Consider the following 11,507-nt stretch of genomic DNA (forward strand, 5'->3'; position numbering starts at 1 on the left):
AAAATCATTAACAAAACAGCCTGCCCAATTTTTAGCTATTTTAAAGTCTAAACAAGCCCCAAGGCCAGCTGATTTTATGGTTGGGTTCACTCTCATGTCAAAGGAAGGAGATGAACCTAACTCTAGGAAGGAAGAGATGACCGTGGCCGAGGTCAAAGTGGTAACAAGCAAGTATAAAGACAACAGCAAAGAAAGTGGGAGTAGCGTGGAATGAATCATCATTAGCTAACATATTAAAATGGTGGGAGGGAAAAAGCAGAAGAAAGTTCTAAGAAGAAGGAAAACTCCAGAATGAAGCAAGAACAAGGGGTTCTCCAAATATGTTGAAGGACTGAAATTAATCCAGATCCTTTTAGTTGCAGGAAAAAAACGTGATACTTGTGTGTGTTGCTGTTGAGATGGGGTGTGGGTGGTGGGAACATGAGAAATGGCTAGTGCAGGGGAAACTCCTTCTCAAGTTAGATGCTTTTCAGTTCAAAATCATCTGAAAATGACCTGGGTCTCGAGGAGATTAGTCCTACATGCCATGTCCCATGTTGCCTGTTTGTATGGATCCTTTGTGTTGGAATTAGGAATCCAGTTCAATGAATGCTGTCTCAGATAGGTGTAGCTTGGAAGAATAAATAACCCTGGAGTCATCACAAAGGGGCTCTTGTCTTGCTTATGGTGCTACAGGGTCCTCTTCACGGCCACTCTGCACTTCAACCTTCGTGACCACTGGAGTACTACCATTGCAGCATCCAGGGTCCTCCATAGCTTTTCTCTTGACAGGACTTCAGAAAATTTCACCTTCTAGAAAATACTCTTTGGCAAAGCCTTGCCTCTCATGTTACTATAATTAATCAGCTGATTAACGCATGCAGGTGTTTGTGGGTAGGTTTGAAACTAATTCTAACAGTGTTCACATAAATCCAGTGGGAAAACACAGAAGATGAAGGAAAAAACAGAGATAAATACATATAGAAATCTTTTATGTTAAACTTTCTCTTGCTGTCTGCAATAAATGGGCACGTACCTGGCAGGCATTACTGACAACCCAACTTAGGGAAATAATATTGTGATCTTAGAATAATTGCAATTCACAGGTATAGGGATGCAGAAGGTGGATTAAAGTTGTAGTTGGCCCAGTTTTAGTCCTGTAGTGTACCTGGTAGGTAAAATGCCAGAGGACTGGCAAATAGGAGGGCACTGTATTTTGAAAGGTCCCAGAATTTGGGAAAAAAAGCGAATGTGTGGTTCATTGAAGGTGACAGAAAGAGTGGGAAGGTCGTGAGGCTCACGAGAGTGCTGAGGGGTTTTGGTGAGGAGGGTGCCCTTGACAGCGATGAGGCCAGGCGGGTGTCTGAGAGACCAAGGGGAGGTCATGCTCTCAGGGATGAGCAAACCCTGACGTTTTGGTGCCAAAGCAATCCTCCGGCTGGCTGGAGGAAGCTCTGTGGTTGAGTTATGCAATTGTGCTCTATGAGGTTTTTCTCTGCAGAGTTTTTGCTGCTCACAACTGTTGGAAAGTGGATGAGGTGGAGCCTTGGGATCAGCTTGTAGGACAGTGTCTCTGCATTTAAGGAGTCCTGACGGACTTCAGCATTACGGACGCAGAGAGAGGGACTGCTGCTGAGAAATGGATCTCTTACCAAGTTCATCCTTTTTTAAAGCAATTTGATATGTTGGACTCTTTTACTCCCTTGGTTTCCTTTTGAAAGCTTCCACGTCGGCAGGAGGTAGGTAAGGCGAGCAGCAGTTGCCTCTGGAATTAATTGGGGTGCCCCAACCCTAGGTGCTCTGCTTTTCTGCTTTACACTTTCGCAGCTTGTTGTGCTGAAGCATTTTATTTTTAAAGGAGCTACTACACTCTCCCTATATACAGGAAACAGAATTTAAAAAAAAAAAAAAGAAGAATTTGGCCAGGAGCCAAGGCCAGTGACTGAAGTAAGACGTAGGGAACTTGGAGTAAGTTTAGTTACCAGGACATTGCATGGCAGAGCGGGTCTGCGGTGGATTTTAAGGGGCTTGGAGACAAGCAGGCGATGCCCGTTTCACAGCGCAAAGAAGCTGTGCTTTCTTAGATAAATGTCCTGGCGCTGCGACTATGAGCGACTCTGTTGGTCTTGGGAGGGGATAAACCCGCGTGTAAATGAGAAGAGAGGAGTGTACGGGAGTGCTATGGACGGCAGCAACTTTGTTGCTGTGACTTTTACAAGCCGTCAAGGGTAAGATTTAAGGCTTCCCTCCCGCTTGTTTGTTTGCTGTGTCAGTTTTTGGGGGGCAGGAAACTTGGAATTTTTTCAGACCCGAGAGCTTTGCGAAGCTTAATCAAAGTGCTTGGGGTTGAGCTTTTTCTGCGGGCGAGCCGGTAGACTTCTGGGTGGAGTGAGCTGAGCTGTGCATGATTTCAAGCAGCAGCAGCCGCCCGGGGAAGCTGCTATTGTTTGCATTGTTTCGGGGGGAGCAGACTGCATTTCTGTTTGGGAACTCTCTCTGCCACAGCTGTGGATCGGTAACTTGAGCGTTGCAGCTAACTTACCCAAAGGAGCTGAATGCAAATTTTTGACTGCCATTCTGGTGTCAGTTTAAAGAGTGTTTTAATGAAGACAGATGGAGGATATTGGATCATTACTTTAAAACGTGGCAGATAACAGACTGAGTCTGTTGCCCAGCAATTACAGCTAATTGCATTGGCACATTTGAGTGTAGGGGGTAGGAGCACAGAATTTCAGGAGTTTCTGTATGTGTAGCTTGGAACAGCACCAAAAAATAGCTGGAAGGCTGGCTCACCTCATCCAGGATACCTCTTCAGGTATTTAAAAAGCTGGGGAGGTTTCAGGGATACTTTCGAAGTCTTTGCACTGAGCTAGTACATTTAAATCAGAGTCACCGCTCCCTTTGTAAACCCTGATGCCAAGAGTGACCATTTATAGCTTCTTAAACTTATTCCAGGTTGAATTCAGGCAAATCTGATTCCAGCCCCAAAAGAGTGTTATTCTGGGATTAAAAAACCACGTTTTGGTTGTCTATCCTGTAGCTCGCTTTCTGTGTTTCCCACTTGCAAAGCAGGGAGTGCTACAACACATGCTACTCCCTGTTTTGCTCTTGAAGTGTTCAAACACAAAAGGATGTAAGGAGAGTTGGAGAAATACAAATGCTAATGTATTTCAGTGTTAAAAGGTGATTAATACTAATTATTTCTAATGGCTGAAATTTTTGTGTTTGCTTTCGATAGGGGAAAGCAAATGCATCGTACTCTTTGGAACCAAAATTTGAACAATTTGACTGAAACAGTTAATACACCAGAAGTTTAAAGGGGTCCCTTTGCAACCGTGCCTTTGCGTGGCACATTGCAAGGTCAGTCCATGTCAGGTGTGCCAGGCCTTTACATTGCTCTTGCCAGGGCATTAGCAAACACTGCACCAACTGTGATGTCCTCCTCTGCGATCCCTGGGAGTGAACATGACTCTCCTGATTTAGCCCCTGACATTGTGCACCCCCTTAGCAGGCATGCAACTAAGGCATGGAGAAAACAGGGAGTCTGGGGACCTAATGTATTTTAAACCTTTAATATTTTCCCAGTTGTGCCTCCAAATCTAGTTTAAAGTGATACATGTTCAAAATCTGGGGACTTAGATTTGATTAATCTTGTCATATTTAACGGCATTACTCCACCAAGAGCACTAGGCAGCACAGGCAGTCTTGAACCTTGTCTGTCACGATGCCCAGTGCTTGGGATCTGCTTTCTCATATGCTGAGCTATTGGTTTGATATTTAGTGCTTTAGCATGAAAAAAAAGAGTTCTAAGACCTGTGGGTATTTGTGATTGTTACATCAGCTGAATGTAGATTAAAAAAAATTAACTTATAAATCTTGGTGAGTGAAGGCATGGCATGCTTTCTGAATTTTTACCTGGATGGGACTATTTAAGCTTTTTAGGGTGTATACATACCACACTATATTTGGTGGCCAAGCTGACTGGAGAAATCTTGTTCTCCTGCGTAATTCTCCTGGACTCTGCATGCTTGTTTCTAGTATTATGGCACAATTCACTGCCCCTCAGATCTCCTAAAACCACGGCTTGGGCAGGAATTTCGGTCTGTACCAAACTACACCCCATGATCTGGATTAAAATAACCATTCCAAAAATGATTGTATTCAACATGGATCATTTCACAAAGTCTGGGAACAAGGTGATGCGAGCAGAAGCACCAAGTATTTTCTATTCCATATTTATCATTGAATCTGATGTATCCTGTAGCTAAGTCCAAAGAAACGGGGCCAAGAAACTAGCCATGTTTTCCATCTGCAACATCTGCTCTCCATTCATCCGAGTTGTGCCATGTCTTTTCTCATCTTGCTACTCATCACTGCGGTGGTGGGAAGTGCTTCCTTCCACCTCCAGTTTGCAGTACAGCCCTTAGCGAGCCGTGGTTTTGGATTTGGCTGTAGCCTTTGCAAATTCCACGTGCCGTAGATCATTGCAACCTGCCCCTCATGCAGGAGGAGCTTTGCAGTTGTGTTCTCAAGACAAAGCTGTCTCTTGTCTTTCTTAAATAAGGCTGAGCCTGGTTTGTGAGAAAGCATCCCTTCCCTATTCCAGACCCGTCAAAGTAGGTCCTCGCTGTGGATACTGAAGTGCTCAGAGCCCATGATTAAACTGTCAGTAGCCATAAAGCAGGTGGATTTTCTTTGCAGAAGTGTAAGCCGTAGCTAGACAGTTTGTAGAGCACTGTGGATACAAAAGCCTTCTACAGTGAGAAGGGGTAATTTATTCGTAGCTTATACACCCAAATCCCCATAAATGAGGAACTGGGAATTTGAGCTTTAAGTAATTTTTGCTATAGGCTCTGGAAACGTGGGGAAGTAACACACGTCCTGTTAAGCAGAGGAGCTGGACCTGCGTGATTACTCAAGTACTGTGAGCCCCGGTTGATTACTGAACAGCGCAGGGTACCTGGAGTAAACAGAAATGGGGGGAAAAAAAAACCCCAAACCCAAAATAATTGAGTGGAAAATGGAGGAGCAAAAAAAAAGTCCAGAAGGGCTGACACAGACTGTGGAAGGCAACTTGAGGAGATTCAAGCAGTGCTTCACTTTGCATCTGAAAATAGCTGGTGCCAGGGAAAATGAAGGCAAACAGGAAATTGCCTTTATTCTGACTATAGAAAGTTTCCATGTGTTTTATGGGTTTTCAATTAATTCAGGAATAGGAGGCTGTGAAATTGTCTTACCAAAATTTGAGAAGTACTTCATGCCACATGAAAATGAAACATGAGAGAGAGCATTTTTTCCAGAAAGTGCAAAAGGAAATTAAAACCATAGCAGTGTATGTGAGTGATATGAGGCTGAAGACCCATAATTGCAATTTTGGAAGGGAAACTGAAACTCAGATTTAAAAAATGGAGTGATACGCAAAGAAAACTGAGCAAGGACATGAATTTTGATTACAAGTGGAATCTGGGGAAAAAAAATACCGAGGATGATTGTTGACAGATAGAGGTGCAGAGGTGTTGGACCCTGCAGGTAGGATCGAGAGTCCAAAATACCCCAAGAAAAAGAACTGGGACTGAAAGGCAGGCAGAGCTAAGGTCAGCCAAGAGACCACACCTGACACAAACGGCAGCAGCAGTACCTGGAGCACCACCAGAAGGGACAACTCCACCATCATTTGCTTATGTTTGTTTTCACACTTGCAGCCAATGGTCAATGAACTCTCAGACTGAAAACAGACACCTGGAAGCGTGAAGGTGTACTGGCACAAACAGGGCTGTGAGCAGTCAGGCACACACAGAAGCTATAACCAGCCTGAGAGTGGCTTGCTAGGTAAAGGAGTATGAGGATTAGATATGTGAGTCAATAACAAAGCAGCAAAGGAAGATATTTCTAATATTATGAAAGTAAAGGGTACACCTTAGTGTAATACGGGTGTGTCAAGCCCTTAATGCCGTCGTGTGAGTGCCCATTGAATACTGACACATTCTCAAATGACATTGTGGTTTGGGCAAGCCAGGAGCTGAGTTTTGCATAAAGGATCAGGTCAGCTTGGGAAGGATTCGTAACTTCTGGGCTTTAACTAAGTAAGCAGCTATGATAAATCTGTATGATGGAAATGTCGTACCGGAGAGGTAATTGGTACAAATGCATATGGCAAAGTTATCACCCACATCTGCCCTAAAAGGCAAGGTTTTATGAGCCTGTAAGGATATTTGTGCTGGCCATGACGGTAACTTAAATTTGCTGCTGAGTGAAGATGTTCAATGAATGCAATCCTAACCAAATTCGCTGAGAAGCTGAAGAAATTAAAGATGCCCTCCATGCCAAAATAGTGTATTGTTACAGTCTTGTTGTCATACTGCGGTCACGCCAGAAACCAGTGATTAAAGAATCACAGTAATTAACAAAAGCCATGTGTCAGAGCCGAAGGAAGTTTCAGGTTTTTGTTTGTGAGACACGGATCTTAACACCATTGTTTGTTTCATGTTACTACTGCTGAAAGAAGGCTTATAGCCACCCTCTTCTCTGCTCCCCCGCAAATATAAACATCCTTTTTTTCCCTCTGCTGAAATTATGTGCCTTGTCAATTCAGTACACAGCTGGGAGAAGTTTAGTAGTTGCAGATAGTCTTTCTAAAACATTTGGCAACTACAGCAAAATCCGGAGTTCAGCAGTATAGCCATATGATGATTACAACCAGCCAACCTTTTGCATCCTTGTGCTGCCAGTGGACTGTGGTTGTCAGATCTGTGGCTCCTGGTGCTCTAAGAAACCTGAGGTCTTCACCTCTGGGTGTGTGTGTAGCGTGTCTTGCTCATCCCACCAGTTTATGGGGAATTCTCAGTCCTAGTTAGGACGGTTTTGTAAGACATAATAGTAATTCTAAAACATGGAAGAAATATGTTCAAAATGATAGACTGAGGTCAGTCAGGGATGGAAAGTAAGGTTGGTCAGCAGGGTTGAGAAAGCTTTAGGTTGTGACATTGAATATTGTAACTTTAAGTGGTTTAGCTCTATGGACAGAGGAAATTTTGGGGAGAGGTGTTGTCAAAGCGTTTGTTCTGGTGAGCAGAAGCAGTTGGATCTATGTGAGTGAATAGAAAAAGGATCCCTTTCAAGCACAGCGGGCACAGGGGGGTTCCCAAACGCCGTGGTGAGCGGCAGGGAGCGCCGTGCCGGGGCTGCGCTGTGCTCAGGGTGTGCAGCACTTAGCTGGCTGGCTGGCGTTTACCTGCTGCTGTTTGCCTTATCTCAGGCTCATTGAATTGCAGCTGCTAAATATAGCTTTGCTTTAGCACCTGGAATAGAGACCTGTGCAGAAGCGTTTGACCTATGCTTGTAGAGTTTTCCTGAAAGTTTACCTTCATTTTCTGAAAAGGTGTGAAGCCCAAGCTTGCACTGGGCATGGTCCGGTGATGTTGTATCAGGCTTGCGTTTGGGCAGTGACAGGCTGTATTTGCATTTGCGTGTTTCCAAAATACGATATATTTGCTATACTTGTCTCCTTAGACACCCTTGCTCTGCACAGATAGCATAGGATAAAGTGCAAAAACTTCATTCTGTCACCTAGAGAACTTGTTCTAGATAGATTACAATTCCCTCAAATGTCTCAGTTTGACTCCACTGGCCAGCTAAGCGACTGGTACAATGTTCCTGTTGATTCAGGCTCCCGGTCAGCCAGGCACGCCGGACAGTGCCGGCTTTTCCCATGCTCACGGATCTTCGCAGGCTGTCAGAACCAACATCACCATTAAGTCCTTTAAATAAACTGTCCGATGCTTGGAACAGCAAAAGTTTCACTACTGACACATTTTGATGTGATTTTGCTTAATGCTCGATTCCTCTGCATATCAGAATATATTCAGTGCCTTAAATGCATTTCTGGCGCCTGGCTTTTGGCTTCCGGGCCAGGAAGTTTGCAGCCAGCAGGGGAGAAGTTTTACTGAGAGCCGTACAGGCTAGTCCACCCCAAACATGGAGGGTGACCAGCAGATGGACAACAGTGTGAGCCAGCACATGTTGAGCACAGGCAGATGTACAGGAAACTAGTGTTTCCTGCTGCTTCCTCCTCTTCAGGGAGGCTGGTCTTGCTCTGGGTAGTCACACAGTTCCTCTGTACCTTAAGTACGAGCCTTGTGCGTGTATTTCTCCTTTTCATGTAGGACCAAGGTAGTAGGAATGTCCTTTTCAGTCTCTCCTCCACCGGTCCCTTCGCTGTGCCATGTCAGATGAACAGATCAAAATGTCCAAGGTAAGGTAGCCCACACTGATGCAGTGCAACTTGTAAATCTGAGATGGTTTTGCATTTTAAAACACGCTACGTGATAAACTGTAGCTGTTGGCCACAGTGCTTCGGAGTTTGGTTCTCCCACTTTATGGGCACAGAATTACATGCGTGTGGTGCATCGTGTCATGCTGCTGGACTAGAAAACCCCACTGTGATTTACCTTCTCTTTTCTCTTGCAGAAGTTCCATGGAGTTGGACTAAAATAAAGTTTTGGGATGTCTCTATTTGGATTGAAATTTGGAAAGAAGAAATTGAAAGGTGAGTCTGAAAATGGTCTGGCAATGCCATTGTCACGGGTGACAACCTAAGGAATGTAAATACAGCACACGTGCGAGCCCTTGCGAGCGTGCTTGGGAGCATGTCCTACACCTGCAGAGCAGGCGGAGGAAGGCACACTTTCTTTACTTTTTCTGCGTTTCGTACTACCTCGGGGGCGTGCTGCGGACTGTGTGCCAGTGAACGGGGGGGACATCTGAAAGAGAACAGGCTGCAAAGTTTGTGCTCTGTCATGGCACATGACTGGCTTGGGAGAGCTGGGTTTTGGTGTCTTTTCTACAAGGATCTTTTGGGGGAGAGGGTGGATGAGCAATGCACAGTGCCCTCTTTCAAGCTGTTTATAAAATACTCTAGAAGCAAGTTAGTGTAAAGGTCTGATGCAGACTTTTGATGATGAAATGTGTTAATGGCAATGGCCCGGATTGTCCCTTCAATGAGAGGTAGGAAGAAGAGCAAAGTACAGAGATGCACCTAAGAGCACCCCAAAAGCTCCTGAGGGCAACACTAACTCTGGAGGAGAAACCAGAGCCTACATAATTCCCTCCCTGTGAGCTCCACATGGCACCCAAATAAATGGGTGTGGAGATAGGGAGCAGCCACCCTCTGCAGCACGATCTTCACCGGACTTTGCAGCAGAAATCCCTGCGGAGATCAGTGTTTGGAAGAAGTCCAGCAGGAGGGCTACTAGCGTACCCTTAAAGTGGGCCAGCTTCCTACCGCCTCTTAGGGTGCATCTTCACCAGGCTTTGCAGCAGCGTCGCTGAACTGAGTCTCGTGTTTCATGACTTCACCTGCAGGCCCAGGGTACGATCTCTGCTCAGGCATCCAGGTCCGCAGACGCTGGGAAGAGGGAAAGTCTCTAGCCTTTCCTTTCCAGGGTGTTCCTCCCTGTATTTGATGAACGCAGAGATTAGTGCCCTACTTGTATTTTGACATGAAATTATTTTTTTTCCGACCGCTCTGAGCTCAGAAGACTGAATAGCTTTTTCCCAGGGGTTTATTTTTGCAATTGTGCTGCTGTTTCCCCTTCCTGGTGCGGGGCAGACTGTGAGCCCTAGTCTTAAGACAGGGGCATCCGTTTGCTGCTCTGGATAGTCCCAGGAGAAGGAGGTTGTGATTGCTGCCGGGGAAGGATCTCTGCCAGCCGGAGGCCTCTTTCTCCATCTTGGCTTTGGAGATGAGGGAGCACAGGCTTGCCTGTGAGTCGCCGTCCACCCAGGGCATCCCCACTTGTACAGCGGTAGTTATTCTAATTATCAAAAAGATTATGTTGCTATATTAGGAAAATTTTGTGTTTTGCATGGCCCTGTATCTGCGTTTTAGCAGAGCAGTGTTCAGCCCCCCCTTCAACCAAGTGTCTAAGAAACTCAGATCTTTCTAGATATAAAGGAACATACTTTATAGGGAAAAATCATTTATTTTCACATTTTATGTGCTTTTGATCACCAGTTCAAAACCAATGAATTCAAACTGGAGGAAGTTCAGAGAAGGATAAGGGAAGCTGGGGTGATAAGGGAATGAGGAGCTTCCGTAACAGGAAGCTAAAAGAGCTTTTCCTCCTTTTTTATTTTTAATTCTTTTGCCTTGCAGCCCAAAAGCTGAAAGGGCTATGATTGCTCCTTGCAAACATTACACTGGAGTAAATGCCAGGTTTGAAGTGCTATTTTAATCCAACAGTTTATAAGCCTTTGTATTTGGAGAAGGCTGTAGGACTGTGCTGCCTGAGAGCAGATGAGGCTCTTTGGGGAACATCCGATGCACTCATCTCGGAGGGACAGTAATGCTCATGGAAAGACCAAATTTCCATTCCAGGAACAAAGCTGGATGGCATTTAACCTTACTGAAGAGCCATGCTTTTGGTATGACTTTCATGGGAGAGAATGGATTTCCTCAAACATCAGCTCTTGAAACAGGGATCAGGATTACCCCAGTGAGAACCACTAATTTTTGCAGTTTCTCCCCGGCAAGACATGGCTGTTTCCACGTAAGCTGAGATGCAGGCAATATTAGGACAGTGTTTCCAGGATAAGCATAACTTAACAAGACAGGTTATATGGTCTAAATTTCTTGGAGATAGGAGTCAGTTTTTTATAGTTTTATGTTCTTTACAAGGAATCAGGGATGTAACCAAAACTCAGCTTCACAGAGCAGTAGTATGTGGTGCCATGTCAGATATACAAAAACTGTTGCAGGAAACCAGTTCCTAGATGACCGAACTTTAGTGAAGCCCTTCAAGCCCAAGTGGGGAAGTACATCTCTTAGATAAGCCACAGTAGTGTTTCTGTGGAAAAGATGCCCAAGATCTTTTACATTGAGGTTTAACCTACAATTAATATTGACAAAACAGAGAGGAATGGTGAGACTTTCGATTCGTGGAGTGTGTGGGAAGAAATAAGGATCAGGCCTTGGCAATAGTTGATAAATGAGGAATATCTCTGATCACTGGCTTGATCCCATGGCAGCTTAACTCAGCACTGGAGCTTCATATCTTGAGGATGGGGATGGTCAAGTACCATCTATGAAATGAACAGAAATAGGGAACAGGGAGAACTCATCTACACAAATAACCTTATCCCAAGGTGTGTGATTCCGGTCAATGGCAATAACAGTCATTGCTGCAGCTTCATTTCCATAAGCCCAGCCTAGGGGCACTGTGAGAGGAAGATAAGGATATAAATTGAGCCAGGGCTTTTGGAAAGCTCCATTGGGTTTTCCTTCTTCCTGCTAGGGACAGCCTGCTCCAGGGCAGCTGGTTTTTGAGCAGCCAGGCTCTGGGCAGAGCTTGGCAGGGGTGAGCAGCTCCCTATAGAGAAGTGTCCTGGTTTCGGCAGGGACAGAGTTAATTTTCTTCCTGGTAGCTGGTACAGTGCTGTGTTTTGGATTTAGGGTGAGAACAATGTTGATAACACACCGATGTTTTAGTTGTTGCTGAGCAGTGCTTACACTAGTCAAGGACTTTCCAGCT

At 44.9% G+C, this 11,507-nt stretch overlaps 1 protein-coding gene across 1 annotated transcript in view; it reads left to right on the plus strand.

Annotated features, from left to right (window-relative positions):
* Window positions 1-1,612: 1,612 nt before the first annotated feature.
* Window positions 1,613-11,507, plus strand: part of LOC103922307 (phospholipid-transporting ATPase ID-like) — a 74,856-nt gene continuing 64,961 nt past the window's right edge. Inside the window, exons 1-2 of the mRNA XM_009330418.1 lie at window positions 1,613-1,718; window positions 8,446-8,524. Coding sequence (XP_009328693.1) covers window positions 8,482-8,524 — 43 coding nt within the window. The 5' untranslated portion in view covers window positions 1,613-1,718; window positions 8,446-8,481. The remainder of the gene's footprint in view (window positions 1,719-8,445; window positions 8,525-11,507) is intronic.

Source organism: Pygoscelis adeliae, unplaced genomic scaffold, assembly GCF_000699105.1.
Source record: "Pygoscelis adeliae isolate BGI_AS28 unplaced genomic scaffold, ASM69910v1 Scaffold628, whole genome shotgun sequence".
In the NCBI taxonomy this organism is placed as follows: domain Eukaryota; kingdom Metazoa; phylum Chordata; class Aves; order Sphenisciformes; family Spheniscidae; genus Pygoscelis; species Pygoscelis adeliae.